This window comes from Eptesicus fuscus, chromosome 5 (genome assembly GCF_027574615.1).
Source record: "Eptesicus fuscus isolate TK198812 chromosome 5, DD_ASM_mEF_20220401, whole genome shotgun sequence".
NCBI classification, from domain to species: Eukaryota; Metazoa; Chordata; class Mammalia; order Chiroptera; family Vespertilionidae; genus Eptesicus; species Eptesicus fuscus.
In genome coordinates this window covers 27,669,875-27,687,165 of record NC_072477.1, presented here as the reverse complement: position 1 = coordinate 27,687,165, position 17,291 = coordinate 27,669,875, and the positions used below count along the sequence as shown (strand labels likewise).

General features: G+C 46.3%; 2 protein-coding genes across 6 annotated transcripts in view; both read right to left on the bottom strand.

The window, feature by feature from the left end:
* VTI1B (vesicle transport through interaction with t-SNAREs 1B) overlaps positions 1–1,085 on the bottom strand; it is a 33,187-nt gene extending 32,102 nt beyond the window's left edge. For 3 of the 4 annotated variants that reach the window (XR_008556077.1, XR_008556078.1, XM_008138927.3), the window contains exon 1: positions 579–1,080. Coding sequence is in view for 1 of the 4 variants with exons in the window: in XM_008138927.3 (XP_008137149.1) it covers positions 579–693 (115 nt within the window). In the remaining 3 variants the exon portion in view is untranslated. Of the gene's footprint in view, positions 1–578 lie in introns of all 4 variants that reach the window. The other variant, XR_003616527.2, reaches the window with a different exon arrangement.
* A 2,978-nt stretch (positions 1,086–4,063) lies between these two features.
* On the bottom strand, positions 4,064–16,720 carry RDH11 (retinol dehydrogenase 11). Of its 2 annotated transcripts, none has more exons than XM_054715969.1 (7): positions 16,613–16,720; positions 13,898–14,016; positions 12,817–12,972; positions 11,581–11,685; positions 9,474–9,695; positions 7,726–7,915; positions 4,064–4,860 (listed from the first exon to the last, which is right to left on the bottom strand). In XM_054715969.1, the coding sequence occupies exons 1-7, from the start codon at positions 16,678–16,680 to the stop codon at positions 4,758–4,760; spliced, it is 963 nt and encodes a 320-aa protein (XP_054571944.1). In that variant the 5' UTR covers positions 16,681–16,720; the 3' UTR covers positions 4,064–4,757. The 2 variants fall into 2 exon arrangements, with proteins under 2 accessions (XP_054571944.1, XP_008137145.1); XM_008138923.3 differs by having other exon boundaries at positions 9,474–9,683.
* Positions 16,721–17,291: the final 571 nt, after the last annotated feature.

Here is a 17,291-nt window from a genome sequence, read left to right as displayed (position 1 = left end):
CTGTCCCCTCAGTCCCCGGCCCGCCCCGCCTCACCTGTCCCCCCAGTCCCCGGCCCGCCCCGCCTCACCTGTGCCCCCAGTCCCCGGCCCGCCCCGCCTCACCTGTCCCCCCAGTCCCTGGCCTGCCCCGTCTCACCTGTCCCCCCAGTCCCCGGCCCGCCCAGCCTCACCTGTCCCCCCAGTCCCCGGCCCGCCCCGCCTCACCTGTACCCCCGGTCCCCGCCCCGCCCCGCCTCACCTGTGCCCCCAGTCCCCGGCCCGCCCCGCCTCACCTGTCCCCTCAGTCCCCAGCCCGCCCCGCCTCACCTGTCCCCTCAGTCCCCGGCCCGCCCCGCCTCACCTGTACCCCCGGTCCCCGGCCCGCCCCGCCTCACCTGTGCCCCCAGTCCCCGGCCCGCCCCGCCTCACCTGTCCCCCCAGTCCCCGGCCCGCCCCGCCTCACCTGTCCCCTCAGTCCCCGGCCCGCCCCGCCTCACCTGTCCCCCCAGTCCCCGGCCCGCCCCGCCTCACCTGTCCCCTTAGTCCCCGGCCCGCCCCTCCTCACCTGTCCCCCCGGTCCCCGGCCCGCCCCGCCTCACCTGTGCCCCCAGTCCCCAGGAGCCGCTCCGGCACGCCCCGTAGGTCTTCATGGAGGCCGCGGAAGATCTCGTGCAGCTTCTCGAAATGCTCCGAGGAGGCGGCGGAGGTGGCCATGGCGCAGGCCGCGCTCGAGCAGCGGCCGCCGAGATTCGGGACCCGGGCCCGCTCCACCCGCGGTGGTCAGCCACCCAGCCCCGCAGGCATCACGGCGACCACCACCGCGGCCGCCCGGGAAGAGACGTTTCCGGGGCCGCGGCAGGGGCCTCCGGACCGGAACGCCCACCCTCTTCACGCCATCACTGAGGGGGCGCCGGGCGCAAAAGCCTGACGGAAAGGCGGGCGGGCTGCGCTGCCCGGGAGGCTCCTGTGAAGCCGGCGGCGCGCCCTGGCTGGCGGGAGTCTCCCGCCTCCGGAAACACCGGGTGCGGGCTCGGGGAAAGCGTCACAGCCGAGGGGCTGCGGGGACCGCGGGTCGGGCAGCGCGGCCGCCCCTCTCAGGGCCCCGCCTCCGGGCGTAGGGCGGGCGCTGCAGTGCATGCCGGGGGCTGTAGTTCGGCGGGGAGGGCGGGCCTACCCGGAGGTCACGAGTGGAGGGGCGCGGTGGTTCCCCGGGCGCCGCTGCTGCCCGCGGGTGACGCTGAGCGAATTGGTTTGGTGTCGGCGTGCGACTGGACGTTATCTTGTCATCGCACTTTCTGGCCCCCCTGACTTCGTTCACGTGCTGACCGAATGTTAGTTTTCGGCCCTTGAAAGGTGGCCAGGTTCCTGCCTGCCCTCGAGGGGAGGTCAAGCAACCAGGGGACACCTGCTTTCAGAAGTGGTCACCGGGCATGGTGACCCCCAAAATATGAACTCAGCAGATGTCTAATGGTAATGGTCACTGTGCAGGGTCAAGGCCATGCGTGGGTGATTGAAAGATCCGCTCTGCGCCTGGGTAATTTACAACGTGGCGAGCAAGGGGGACCCGGCTTCAAGTCTCATTCCCACTCAGTGTAACGTGCTCAAGTCCTTTCCTGCACTCCATGGGTGTTCCTGGTTCGATGGAAGGGAATTCCTATTTTCACCCATTTCATGGTCTGCCTATGGGGCCCGTTACGAAATGTGTGTTTGGCAGTCCAATATTTAAATCTGCCCACACACATGAAAAGATACATGTCTGTTCAGGACGACGATTTGGTGCTTTTAATCTCCTGGACCCTTATTTTTATTAGATTGAGTTCATTAACCATTGATTCAAGAAACTTTATCTCCTAAAATTAAGCATATGGACAGAGCAAAGCCTGAGATTGTCAGCGGCAGTGTACTATGTTGGAGAGTGGGAATTTTTGAGCACTCCGGAAAGGCCGTGGACTATACCCCAGATAGAGTTGCCAGGGTTGACACCAGGCCAGGCCTTGAGATATGGCTTCATGGCCCCTTCCCCTTGCACCTCACAAAATAGCCTTGCTAGATAGAACACTGTCAGCTTTCTGAAGAACAGGATGACCCTGTGAGTAACATGGTCGTCATTGGCAGAATCTTGATGTTACTTGGGAAAAACTGTTTTGTCTTAGGATTACTTGTTCTGCAAAAACAGGATGTGGTTAATGTGCTTAAAAGTGGTCCTACACAAAGGGTCGCTGCTGCTCTCTGACCTACCTCTCTGGAAGGCAGATCAGCCGCCAGCCAGCAATAAAGGTTCCCTAAATTTTAATTTGGTTTGGACTCCAGTGGTCTTTACTCGCGTTTGCTGCACAACATACTGTAAGATCCCATAGTTACCGAAGGGGCAAGTACAAAAAGGAGAGCTAACCTGGGGTGGAAAAAGTAATCTTTGAACAGCATCACCAAAGAAAAGTAGAAAATGGGTGAATGAATGATCAAATTATCACACAACTGAAGTTAATGGCATTTCAATTGAGACTGTATTGTAGAAAGACTCTGGGACAAATTATTCTTAGAATGAGAAATGATTGCATACCTGTAATAATGAAGTGTTTCTTCTTTCAATTATAATTAAACTTTGTTTTCTTCTGTTGACTCTAATTAAACTTTCTTTTAATCCTTACAGTTTTTATTCTGGTAAATTAAAACACAATAAATAATCAAAAATTTTTATTTGTCATTGACACATCAATATAAATTAAGTAAAATATTAATTCAGTTATTCCACTGCACTATTACAAAAATTTTTCCAATTTTTCCATAAAGTGGCCACTTCTAAATATAGTCAAAACAAGTTCAACAAAAGATTATTAATTTACAAATATGAGAAGACTTGGTCCTATAACGCTTTTCCCCACCAAAGTATATATATAATTGTTGGTCCAAGAAAATCTCAAACTCTTACTAGACTAACATACTGTAAACAAGTGATGAAAACAGTAGCAATTCTTCAGATTTCCTTTGGCAACATTACTTTTAAAAATATATTTTTTTTTATTGATTTCAGAGAGGGAGAGGGAGAGATATAAACATCAGTGATGAGAATCATTGATCAGCTGCCTCCGGCGCACACACACCCTCTCTCCCCCGGGGATCGATCTGGCAAGCCAGGCATGTGTCCTTTACCGGATTTGAACCGGGGACCCTTCAGTCCACAGGTTGACGTTCTATCTACTGAGCCAAACCACTGGGCTGGCAACATTACTTTTGATAAAAAGTTCTCCAAATAAGCCCTGGCCAGTGTGGCTCAGTTGCTTGAGCGTCATCCCATGCACCGAAAGGGAGGCCACCGATCAATGTTCCTCTCTCACATTGATGTCTCTCTCCCTTCCTCTCTCTCTAAAAAATTCAAAAACACATTTTAAAAAGTTCTCCAAATACAATGTAGATTTTTTTTTTTTAGCAAATAGTCATTTTAAGCTTGTCAAGATATGTAAGGAGATACCCTAAAAGGGTATTAAATTGACTGTAACTACCAATATCAGTCCTTAAGGTAATTTCGCTAAATAAGGAATTGAGGGTATTTTTTTCTGCCACATTGGTTGACTGGTGCTTAAGATAGTGCCCTATCAGCCTTGCTAACTCGGGTGCTCACCCTTAATTCTAGAGCTGGATATTACCATCTACAGCTTAAAAAAAAAAAAAAAAGTCCTTTAGTCCTTTCATTACCTTCCAGGCCTATTATCTTTGAATTTCTTTCCTGCTACCCATGTGCATTTTGGTGGATAGTTACCAGCATAAATAGTATCTGCTTCCCCTTGCAGCTCTACCCATTTGTATCAAAGACTGGATGGCACTGGCCTACTCCATCTCTAATCATTTACCTGCATCAGGGTCCAGTTTAATACTGTTCCTTTGTGGCCATTTCAAATTTTGTGAAAATACTCCCAACTGCAAAAGTACATAGGAACACATATATTCAATAACAATCACCAAAGAGAAACTACAGCATAAAAAGGAGGCCTCCATGGGTCTGGGGCAGTAACTGATGTCAGGAGGCCTACCTTCTCAAACTGAGCCTTTCATTACCTCCTTGGTGGTCAGAGAAATAGCAGGAAAATGAGAGTTTAAACTTCATTTTTATTTCTGCCTTCCCCCATATTTCTGCCATCTTCCCAAACCCCCAAACTTCTTAGAAAAGGAAGCTTTTCCATGGTTTAGGCATGGGAACGTGTCTGAGCAGTGGCTTTAGGTTGTCAGAGATACAGCCATGCCACAATCCAGATTCAGTTACATTTTCTGAAAGAATCCAGATGTTGGCACTATGATGGTCTTCTTAAGAGGTGAGGGACAAGCCCTGCTCTTGCGCCAAGTAAGCCACTGTGACTCCTGGAGTTCAGCTCCGGCTGTAGCGTGGCCCTCTCAAAGTGAAGGTTGTTTGATTGGGAGACAATACACTGTGAACAGAGAGGGTAGAAACGAGTCCAAACTGCCACAAATCAACCCTGCCATCGCTTAGGTTCTCCTAGGTAGTACGTCTCAGAAGGAAAATATGAGCTTGCAGGTCCTGAGGGGGTACTTGTCCTATGATATCTCTAGTAACTGGCAAGAACGGGAGCAAAGTCAATGTGGACAAATGCAAGGCGTTTCGATGACTCGGGCAGTGCGCCCTGGGCTTTTCTCAGAAAGCTGCCACGGCTGGAAGGTGTGCTCCCTTTGTGCTCCAGGTTCTGGCCACCCCGAAGGAGGATGATTTTGGCAGGGAGCACTGAGTAGTCTGCTGCACACTTCTCGGGTCCAGCTGCCACCACCTGTCAATCCATAGGGATGCCCAGCAGGTCACAGCTGACGTCCCATAGCCGCCTTGCTATTGTCATATTCCGAGCCTGGGCAGAGACCCACGTCACACGGCAGTCACTAGAAGGGAAAGAGAGAGGTTAAGAATGGAGTCTGTTCTCTGCCTGGGATAAGGAATAGGACAGAAAAACAACCCAGGGATGACATGTCCTCTAGGCACTTCACAGACCCAGTGTTTGTCCTAGCTCTTCATCCTCCAATCTTTACCCCAGAGAAAATGTAATTACCATTTTACTATTTTTTTTTAACTACCATTCTCTGGAGTATTATCTCAATCTATTGAGATTTTTTAATTGATTTCAGAGAGGAAGGGAGAGGGAGAGAGAGAGATAGAAATATCAATGATGAGAGAGAATCATTGATCAGCTGCCTCCTGCGCGCCTCGAGCCCACAACCCGGGCAAGTGCTCTGACTGTAAATCAAACCGAATTGAACTGTGACCTCCTGGTTCATAGGTCTACACTCAACCACTGAGCCATGTCAGCCCAGCTGTAATTAGCATTTTAGATCTCACTAGACCACCTCTGATCAGAATGCTTTGTTTGATATAAATGCCTATCATTTAGTCTTAACATTCTCCTTTGTATGTATATATTTAATTGTAATATCAGTGCCTGCTTGACACCTATGTATGTCCATTTTGTTCAAATAAATCTCTGAGGTCCATTCTATAGGACCTTGTACAGTGTCATGGACCTGAGATCCTGCTATTTACATTGGTCACAGATGCTTAGAATAATAAATAAAACAACACAAAAACAACACAAAACACTTATTTCTGGTCCACCTGTTTTTAAACTAAAAAAACACACAAAGCAAGTCAGCTTCATAAATAATGAAAGAAGAAAAAGAGGATAGCAGAAAAGAAATGGTAGCAAGGCATCCAGTGTTTCATACACCTTCTCTTCATTGCTGTAATTCTAATTATTTTAAGTCTCCATTAAATGCAGGGAGATATCCCAACTTTGCACCACCCAGAAATTTTTTTCAAGGATAATACTTTTATTCAGTTTTGTATTTTCTGCATCTAGAACACAGTAGATATTCATTCAATGAAGGTTTTTTTGTTTTTAAATGATTGAGTAAACAGATCACAATCTTTGAAATAATATAAAAAGCAAATTTTAAAACTAACAACCTCAAGAAAACTGCTTCCTGAACATACTAAGCAAATTCCAAAGGTAAAAAGCTGAGTTGCTAAGTCTGAAATCGTGACGTGAAGCAAGCCCCTGACACTGTGTCCAATACGACAGTGTGGGCTGTGGACCAGCCGCAGGAGCGTCATCTGGAAACCCGTGAGGAATGCCAATTCTCGGGCCCCACGTCAGACCTACTGAATCGGAATCTCCGGGGAGAGGCCCAGGAATCTGTTCTTCACCAGTTCTCCAGATGGTTCTTAAATGCACGAAAGTTTGAGAAAAATGACTTAAATAAATCTCTGCATTTAAAAACAAGCCTCACAAATAAAGTGCTTCGGTTTAATGAACTCACCAGCACGGCCTGCCTTTTCTGAGTGAAAAGCTCATCACCGAGAAGCAAAGGCTCCGCGTGCCTCTGGGAATGACTTGGCCTCTGCAGCCTCCACTGCACTGTGCCTCCCACTCTCCATCGTTTACGGTGAAGGGCAAATGACACACGAGGCATCAAAGTGCCTTGGAAGCTACGATGTGCTGTAAAATTTATTCAAATACTATAGCCTGGCTCTTCCGTCTCCTCTTTGGACCGGGGAGTATCCTCAGATTTTAGTAAATTCCCTTCTTGCTTATGCTAGCTAGAATCCAATTCCACTGCTGTGGAATCAAAGAACCCTAAGTTATACACATTATTTTTCATGTATGCTGTCTCAGTTAATGTCACCATCAATCTCCTAATAACTCAGGCCTGAACCCACGTCACCAAATCTTCCCCTACTCTCTCACTCAGTTAAGTCAACAAGTGGCAAAAATTCTGCCTTTCTCACCTAACCGCTCTTTTCATTCCAATTGTCATTACCCTAAATCAGGAACTCATTATCTCTCACTTGGGATACTTAATTCATTAAACAAAGTCACCAGGGATGTTTTTTTAAAGCACAGACCAGATTATGTCTCTCTCTCTACTGAAAACCGTGGCTCTTCTCAGTCTGGCATTATAGGCCTTTCATGATCTGACTTCCTACCTCCAAATCCAATATTAATTTATTTATAGTCCATCCTCTAAAATTTCAGGTCATTTCCATAAAATCTTGAAGGTAGAGGTAAAAACACCCTAAGAATTTGATCTTATGTAATATCTGGGATTTTCTTCAAAATAATATGAGATGAGAAAAATATGGGAAGGGTAGTGGTTTCATGAGGGGTTGTAGATTGGGATGGGGCAGGATTGGCCGTGGGTAATGGTTCTTGAGGCTGGATTATGGGTATATGGGGATTCAATATGCTATTTTGTCTACTACTGTGCATATTCAAAATTCTCTAATAAAAAGTTTTAAAAAGTCTTCACTTATTCAAGAAATGAGTCCAACAACAACAAAAAAAATAACAAAAAAAAAAAAAAAAAGAAATGAGTCCATTGATAATATTTCAGTCCTGAAGACAATAAAAAAAATACAGGTTCAAATTCTTTAAAAAAATAAATAAATAAATAAAACTAGGATTCTAACAAGGAACAAAGAAAACTGGATTGACAGCACAAAATATAGGAATAAAAGAAACAACCAGAAAGCATAAAATAAAAGATGACATGAATAAAATCAAACCTAGCAATTATCATAAAAAAAGTGTGAATGGGTCAAATTCCCCTATTAAAAGGTAAAAACCCTAGAATTAAAGGACAAAAACTATGTCAGACAATGTGCTTTTTAAAAAGGGTATACACCACCAAACAAATCCAAATTATTTCCTTTAGGCAATAAAATTTCATCTTCAAATACCGATACATTCCTACCTGAAATGATTCCCACTTAGGATCTCAAGACCTTCTGCCAAGGCACAGTGCAGGCTGGTCTGGGCTCCCTGCTCAGGGGTCTTGATGAAGAAGGAGAAAAGCCGCCACATACATCTCATGAAGAATGAGTGCCGAACCAGTTCCGAGTGGACTGTGCCAGGGTGTACAGAATACACTGAAACGCCAGAGCCTGATGGGGGTGCAATAAAGGGAGGGGAAGACAGGACTTAATGTTGCTGAAGGGCCAAAGAGAGCAGAGGACATGAATACACACTGCCCTGTTTCAAATCCCAGCTTTACCACTCATTAGCTGTGTGACCTTGGGCAAGCTCTGGATGGTGTGACTCAGTTTTCCTCATCTGTGAAATGGGGATAATCATAAGCTCTGCACCTCACAGGATTGTTCTGAGGACTCAATGAGTTCATACAAGAATGTACAAGAGTTTAGAATAGTGTCTGGTGTTGTCCTGGGGGGTGGGAGTGGCCAGGGAGGGGTCCATCGGGGTGGGGGGAAGGAGACATATGTAATACTTTAAACAACAACAACAACAACAACAATAATAATAAAGAATAGTGTCTTGTACATTTATACATTTACCAGTATAAATGGCATTTATGCATATGCTATTTTAGGTCCCCAATTCTTCACTGGAATCCTTGGGGCCAGAAATGTTTCCAATTTTTTTCTGTATTATAAAGGTAATAAGATACATATACATATTCTGTCTATTACCTACTCTCCCTAGTACAGATGAAGTTTTGTTGCCCAATGTGTTCTGGTGTCAACTTATACAAAAACTGAATTTTTAGTCCTTTGTAGATTTCACAAGTGACAGATAAAGGACTGTGGATTTTTATTTATTTTCAACTCAAGATGTACTCTTAATGACCCATATTTTATATTCTATGTTTGAACCATACCGGTCCTCCTTCTGTTTCTCAAACTGAGCCCCGAACTTCATGCATTCTTCCCCCTCACCCCCCTCTACCTGGAATGTTCCCCAGCCCCCTCAACCCACCCACACACTATAACCCATTTAATTTCTAATCAGAATGTCATGTCCTGGGCATAGACTGGACATGTGAACAGAGCTGACCAATGGGGCTCCTGTCTGAGACCTCCGGCCTGAACTCTGCCCACCTCAACTCCAAGGCAACTCCAACTGTCCACCCTGGATTTCCTTTGTCTTTACTGGAAATCCAGAGCGGACGATGCTAAGGAACTGTGTTTATTTGTGACTGGAGTGTCCCCTCCTCAAGCATACATTTCCCTCTTATTTGACCCTTTGCTGTTAGGGAGACACCCCCCACTTCCCACCCACCCTTGCACTTGGCTTTATCCTAATGACTGTATCTAGTGCCAGTTCAGGTCCCTCGCTTCTACTTAGTTTCACTGTGAGTAAAAAACCTTGACTTGCTCATGAAGCCTGAATTAATTATGACAACAACCCGTGAAGTAGTTCCACTTTATATATGAGGAAGTACGTAAGCCTCGAAAAGTTAACTTGCTGCAGGTCACACAGCTAGTAAGTGGTGAAACCAAGCCTTCAGCCTCACAGTCAGAATGTCTCATCCCCTGACGGCCATCTCCAATATTCCCTAATGGGCGGTTTACTAAGCCTAGACCCAGTTACAGTCATGGACGCAGGCCCTGGCCGGAGGACAGGCTCCAGGAAACAGTTTCTATTCCTGTGGCTTTGAGCTACTTCCCCGACTCATGTCTCCACACTCATTTCCTCTAAGCTTACCTTCCAGCCTCCGGGCCAGCTCCTTGGTGAAGAGGATGTTGGCTAACTTGCTATGACAGTAGGCCAGACCTGCACTGTAGAATTTCTCGCCCTGAAGATTATGGAAATGGATCCTTCCCAGGAGATGTGCTAAGGAAGACACATTCACTACCCTTGATGGGGCTGATTCCTTCAGCTTCCCTAGCAACAGATGGGTCAGGAGGAAGTGACCTGTAAGAAAAACTAGAATTAACAAGAGTTCAGGGCCAATGCAGGGGTGAAGGGAGTAGCAGCGAGTAGGGCTCAGCTATGGGAAGCAGAGGACTCAGGAATAAGGCTTTTTGCCTCATTAATTCATTGTCAACTACAGAACAAGTTCAGTGAGGGTTTGGGGAAACAGAAACAGTCAAAGATTTTCAGCTGGTGTGCCGCAAGAATTTTTAAAACATGCAGTGCCTAACTATTTAGTCAGGTGCACTGACCTTTTTTCACTTAGGCTGTCAAATTAAAAAATGACAACAGTAGCTCTGGCTGGTGTTGCTCAGTGGTTAGAACGTTGGCTTGCGCACCAACGGGTCGCAGTGTGTGCAGAAGGCAACTAGTTGATGTTTCTCTCTATCTCTCTCTTTCCCACCCCTCTCTTCCACTCTCTCCTAAAAGCAATGAAAAAAATATCCTCAGGTGAGGATTAACAAAAATGAATGAATGAATGAAATGACAACAGCCTACACGGCCCTCTGGTGGGTAAGCCCTGTCTTGAACCAAAAATATATAGGTCATATAATAGAGTTTCATCTTCTTGTTCCCATTGCATAATAAGGTTGCATCTGCTTGATTAATTGTTGGTACCAGAAATCCTTATATAGAATTATAGGCCCCTGATTTTTTATTTTAATCTTTATTGTTGAAAGTATTACACATGTCCGCATTTTCCCCCCATAGATCCCCTGCAGCCCTCCTTGGCCCCCTGCCCCAGGCCTTCACCACCCTATTGTCTGTGTCCATGGGTTATGTATATATGCATACAAGTTCTTTGGTTGATCACCTCCCACCCACCCGCCCTCCCGCCACAAGATTCTGCACTCTGTTCCATGCGTCCATGTCTCTGGATCCATTCCATTCATCAGTTTATTTTGTTAACTAGATTCCACAAGAGTGAGATCATGTGATACTTGTCTTTCTTTAACTGGCTTATTTTGTTCAGCATAACACTCTCTAGGGGCACCTGATTTTTTAAAGTTACTTTGGACCAAAAAGTTAATTACTATTATTTGTAAATCAATTGAAATTATACCTTTTTTTTTTTTTTTTTTTCTGGTCAGGTTGGCAAAAAATATATTTTTTTGGGTGCCACAGAATCTTAGTAATTAGTTTATGTGTGCCATGAGATGAAAAAAGCTGAAAATCGCTGTTGTATGAGGTAGGTCTGGATTATGTGAATATGAAGTCCCATCTCATTCCAACCTTGGGTAACACCACTCTTTAAGAGCAGGCAGCCTCTATCTGATGCTGGCCACAAGGGTCACTACAAAGAATGCAACACAACCCTCAATACAATTACACTGTTCAAAAAGGCCCCATGGTAAACAGAATCTGAATCACAGATTAAAAAGTGGTGGAATTGAGTGAGCCTCAAGTTTATCCCTGAGCTTTCAGGAAGGACCATGATATTTATTATTTACTTACTAGAGACCCAGTGCATGAAATTTATGCATTTGGGGGTTTGGGGGGAAGGGTCCCTCAGCCCGGCCTGAGCCCTCTCGCAGTCTGGGAGCCCTTGAGGGATGTCCGACTGACAGCTTAGGCCCAGGGGGAGCAGGCCTAAGCTGGCAGTCAGACATCCTTAGCGCTGCCATGGAGGCGGAAGAGGCTCCCGCTGTGGGAGCGCACTGACCACCAGGGGGCAGCTCCTGTGTTGAGCATCTGCCCCCTGGTAGTCAGTGCAAGTCATAGCGACCAGTCGTTCTGCCATTAGGTCGATTTGCATATTAGCCTTTTATTATATAGGATGGTCTATTATGGCCGAGAGGTCTAAACACACTATAAAGAAGGCTCAATCTCGCCCCTAAGTTTTCCAGGGGGAACTTCAGGCTCCTTCTAGCTTTTGTAGTGAGACCAGATTTCTTACCCAAGTGGTTGACTCCTATATGCATCTCAAAGCCATCTGCTGTCTTGGAGTAGGGACACATCATCACTCCTGCGTTGTTGATCAAAATGTGGAGATGCTTTTCCTCTGTAGGGAAGAGGGAATGGAGCCATAGCTATTACATCTTAGACATCTGCCTCACACCTAGGCTCTGAAAATGGAGATGTAGGACTTCAATCTTTCCTCCACGTTCCCTTCATACTTACTTTGTATTGTTTTTATTCTAAGCCTATAGTAGAATCTTGCATACTGTACTTTTACTACGCAGGACAAAATTCCATCTTACACTATCAAAGGGCCTTTCCAAGATTTCCAATTCAGGAGCTAAGTACTTACTCTCTGCTTCTGGGAAGTGTCCCATCCACCTCTCCCAACAGAAAGACTTCCCAGCTGGATGGGAAGATTCCAAAGCAAGAGAAGAAAGGACATTCTGTATGCACCCCCACCTCTGAGGTTCAGGCACCAAAAGAAGTACTGGCTTCACCTTTTTGTTGCATCTGCCAACTTTCTCTCAGGTTTCCCTTTCTCATGTGGTTAGTAATTTCTGACTAAAAGCTCATTATGCTGGAAGTTCTTTTTCTTGGGAGGCCTAGCTCCCTGGGTTATGAGGGGATATGCCTATAGAATGCTCTCGGATTTGCTTTTCATGTGATACTACGGGGTTTTATGTTAATTTCTCAGCTTAAGATTCTTAACACTATTCAGAGGTGTAGATTCCCCCGCCTCATAGATGCCAGCTGGGGGTTCTAATTTCCTGCAGATGATTCTTTATCCATCTGTGTCCTGAAGAGATGATAAGCTTCTTTGTCATGTTCCTCAGCTGGTAGCCTGGGCTTTTTTAAGCTCCTGTACCATGGACCAGATGGCCTTTTGTGAATCCCAACCTTCCTTATGTGGAGCCTCAGATACAGCTCCCCAGCTCTCAAGGGCCTAAGACCTCATCTCCAGACCCTGAAACCCATGTTGAGTTCTGACACTCCTGTGAGATTTTTGGTTTTAGTTCTTACTCACTGCCATGACTTTTCAAAATTCACTTTATATTTCTGCCTCTAGAGGATTTCCCTTTGTTATCAATGAGTTCTGCAATGAATCAAAAGGTGTTTTTGTTTTGTTTTGTTATATTTTATCTAGCATTTCTATATATCAGACAGAAAGAGGGATCTTTTCCTTTTATCTAGGTCACAAGACCCACAACATAGTCTCAGGTTATGCACTCACCTGCTAAGAAGCCCTCAGCAAAGGCTCGAATAGATTTAGTATCAGCCAAGTCCAGTTTCCGCACGAATACTTGTTGGTTCCCTGTCATGGTCTGAATCTCTCTTGCCACCAATTCCCCCTTTTGCACATCCCGGCAAGCTATATAGACACGTGCTCCTGTCAACCAATGCATAAGAGACAAACTGTCAGCTCTGTTGTTGAATGGGTATTATAGACGTAACTAGAGGCCCGGTGCACAGATTCGTGCACTGGTGGGGTCCCTTGGCCTGGCCTGCACCCTCTTGCAATCCAGGAGCCCTTGCGAGATGTTGGAGAGCCAGTTTGGACCCATCCCCACAGGCCAGGCTGAGGGACCCCACCGGTGCACGAATCCGTCTGAGATTCATCAGTCTGTTCCATGTTTCCATGCCTGTGTGTTAAGCATCTGCCCCCTAGTTGTCAGTGCACATCATAGCTACCGGTTGAACAGTCGAACGGTCGCTTAGGCTTTTATATACACTGAGTGGCCAGATTATTATGATCTCTGAACGCATAATAATCTGGCCACTCAGTGTATATCCTATATAATAAAAGACTAATATGCAAATTGTCCCCTCAACCAGGAGTCTGACCAGAAGGCAGGCGGGCCAACCGCCCATGTCCCCTCCCCCTGGCCAGGCTGGCAGGACCCCACCTATGCACAAATTCATGCACCAGGCCTCTAATAATATATATATATATATATATATACACATACATACACACACACACATACACATACACTGAGTGGCCAGATTATTATGCGTTTGGAGATCATAATAATCTGGCCACTCAGTGTATATAGATACTGATGATGGATGTTATTTCTAGTGTTTTATTTATTTTATCCCTACTTCACAACAGAGGTATCTGATGAGTAAATCAGGAAAGAAGATTAATCAATAATACTCATTTAGTGCCCATTATATAGAGACCATTGTACTAGGCTCACACCAGCAAATCAGTGGGGCACTTGGAATGTTCTTGAATTCCAGGATTGGGAGGAAATAAATAGGAGGTAAAATGGCAGTAGCAGCAGAGAATTAGAAGTAGATAAACTTGCCTCTTTGAGCCAGCTCTTTGGCTGTCTCCTTCCCAATGCCTGTGTTGGCACCAGTAACCACTGCCACCTTCCCTGGAAGCTGGGCAGTCGATGTACACACCCCGTTGGATAGCATTTTCCTGTAGACACAGAAGGAGAGCTCATCAGTTCTTCATTTTCCTTGTTTCAACCAGAGGATCCTGCAAACCCCTGTGTCTTCAGATCTGAAGGATAAGATTTGCTTTGGTACCTTCTACGGCTGTCCTTTTTAAAAAAAAAAAAAAAAATATATATATATATATATATATATATATATATATATATCTTTATTGATTTCAGAGAGGAAGGAAGAGGGAAAGAGAGAGAGAAACATCAATGATGAGAATCATTGATTGGCTGCCTCCTGCACATCCCCTCTACTGGGGATCAAGCCCACAACCTAGGTATATGCCCTTTCCAGAATCGAACCTGGGACCCTTCAGTTTGCAGGCTGATGCTCTATCCACTGAGCCAAACCAGCTAGGGCCTATGGCTGTCCTTTTATAGGTTTAAGGAAGGTTGGAGGAATGAAAACAAAAGTTTTCTGTTCTCACTCAAGAATGAAAGTGAGGCTATTACAGGGCAATAATAATTAGAGCAACTGCCTACAGGATAAGAACTGAATGAATATTTGATTAGCCAGGCAACTGGCTTCTGTTTGAGCTCTTCTATGATTTAGGGAATCACAAGACTCAGCCTGGAAGAAGAAAGAACTAGTCCACTATATCAATCTGTTTATAATTAGAACTTAATGGCCTCGAAAAACAGCTAATCCAACACAAAAGTTAAAATTATGAAAGCTTGTCAACCTGGGACAAAACAAACAGAAAACACACACACACACATGCAATTAAAAATAAGACAAAATGAAACCTAAGTACAAAAAGGGAGCGAAGATTCAAGTTCTGGTTTAATTCACTAGAGTCCTTGTCCTTAAGCAATGCACTATTCTTCATTTCTACAGAAATGAATATACAAACAGTAATTGGCAGGCCTCAGATTGTTCGTTTCTCTTCTCTGCAAATCTTGAAGCTCAAGTTGAAAGAATCTGTTCACTAGGAGATGCATTTTTAAAGGGCATTTCAGCTTTTTACATTGAACTTGGAATTGCAAGGTACACACTCCTAGCCACTAAAGTTACCCGCTTAGTGCAAAGTGGGCAGATAAGATGTAAGCCTCCCCGGCTCAGTTTCCCACATCTCTTCAGCTTTAGCTGCAGGAGGGACAATGTATTAGGACCTCTACTCAGTCCTTTCTTCCCACTAACCAGCAGGAATGAAAGACGAGCTCTGGCCTAGCTCCCATGACCTAACTAGGTAGCTGGGAACATGACTCTTGGAGTATAATCTTCCTCAGAAATATCTCGCTGAGGTCTGAGCACTATTTTCATTTCAGGTTCAACTTTCCATTGAGAATCTATGTAGATAAGAGGTTCTGGTGTTGGAGAGATAAAAAGCAGCCCAGCGGAGTGGCTCAGTGGTTGAGCGAGGACCTAAGAACCAGGAGATCACAGTTCAGTTCCCGGTCAGGGCTCCATCCCCAGCGCGGGGCAGGCAGGAGGCAGCCAATCAGCGATTCTCTCTCATCATTGATGTTTTTCTCTCCTTCCTCTCCTTTTAAAAAAGCAGCCGTTTTCTGCTGAGTCTGGGCACCCAAGTGTGCCTAGAGGTAGGAGCACTGAGTGTTCAGAGGGGAGGAAAAATACAACTGGATGAGGGGCAAGAAGGAGGTGGGGAGAGGGGAAGAAGAGGTGAATTCAATAAGAAAGAAGAGAGTCGTCTTGCGCGCCTTCAAGTTCCTCCGGGCAGCGACTGCATCCCAGCTTCCGCCCCTGCACCACCCGCCCCTCAGGAGGCTGTGTCCTTCCAGTCACTGGTTCGTCGTCACTACTGGTGATTTACTCAGGCCAATCGGCAGGCGGCCTGTTTTGCAGCTCGCTGCTGATTCTCTGGGGACACTTAGCCAGCGATTGCCTGATGTATCACCAGGTTAATAGAGCGCTACCCTCATCCTCTCCGCCCTACCCTGAAACCCCAGGGACTGACTCCGATCCCGATAATCCTGCTCTGAGGACAGGGTTGGGTGCAGGGTATCACGTTTTCTCCTTTACAACATCGCCCAGAGAAAGAGCGCATCTAATAGTAACAGGAGAGCAAGAATGGGCTGCAATGTCACGATTCCCATGGAAGGCCAGTTTCGAAAAGCAGAAAGTTGAACGGCTGCATTGTACTTTACAGGCTGGAAGCAAGAGGCTAGTTAAGGCTGGTTCAAGGCGTGGGGGCTACGGGGAAAACAGTCTTGAGGTGCACACCTTATTTTGGGGTCTGAAACCCCCAACGCGGTAAACTTAAGTGTCTGAGGTAGACCTGCACTCGGGGTTTGCTGGAGCCGGAAGCAAAGGCTGCTTAGAGGCAAAAGGGCGGGGGGAGGGGGGGCAGGAGAAGCAAAGCAGGGTGCTCCGGCATGCAATCCCTTCCCTCGGCCTGGGGTCTGATGGTGTGTAGCCCTCCCCGCATCCAGGGCAGCCGGACCTCCTGAGACCAACCAAACCCGGCCTAGGCCTACATGGAGCCCACCGGGGAGTTTTCCTTTTCCTTCTTTTGAAGAACAGAGCTTCCGTGAGGATTGATGCCTGCCCCCCCCCCCACCCCCCCACCCCAGAAGATTCACAAGAGAAGACATTACATTTGCACAGACCTGATTTGGGGTGCAGCGATGAACAGGAGAAGGGGGAGAAGGAGGAGCAGGAGCAGGACCCCAATCATCTTGCAGCAAGCAACACAGCGAGATGCCCCGGCGGCGCTCACCAACTGTGGTTTCCCTCCCCAGGCGCGCCCTAGTACTTCACAGCCAAGCCCGGGAGCAAAGCCGTCTGGGAAATGTAGTCCAAACCCTGGCGTGGGCTAGCGGCAGTGAGCTTGCTGTTCCCAGTCACGGAGAAAAGTTGAACCGTGCGCCAGATACACTGCAGATCCCCAACCGTCTAGCGTCCAAGGCCTTTGGGATCATCCAGCCAGCTCTCCCACAACCCTTCTGGCCACCTGCAGTTTTGGGGATATCTCCCCAGACCTCTATCTCCCGGTGCCCAAGTCTAGACTCCGGTTCACTTTTCCCCAATCATTGTTAGGCAGTTACCACATCGTTTGTCCTGGAGATCAAATATTGGCATCTGGGATATGTTTTAAGGCCGATTACACAGAAGAGGAGCGGTTGAGTCTAACAGTTGGTAAGGCAGGGAGAGGTGAGAATTCTTCCTCCTTGGGGATTCCAATGGAGCTGAAGCAATTGGTTCCTGAACCCATTCCCAGGAGAATCACTTGATTGTGTTTATTTTGATAACTATGATAATTTTCCTGGCGTTTGATGAATAATTGAT

Excerpts from the sequence above, each read along its gene's own strand:
- RDH11 (XM_054715969.1), bottom strand. The coding sequence starts at position 16,680 with ATGATTGGGGTCCTGCTCCTGCTCCTCCTTCTCCCCCTTCTCCTGTTC. Across the intron at positions 14,017-16,612 it reads ATCGCTGCACCCCAAATCAG|GAAAATGCTATCCAACGGGG; the intron begins GTCTGTGCAAAT and ends CTGTGTCTACAG. Across the intron at positions 7,916-9,473 it reads GCTGGCCCGGAGGCTGGAAG|GCTCTGGCGTTTCAGTGTAT; the intron begins GTAAGCTTAGAG and ends CACCCCCATCAG.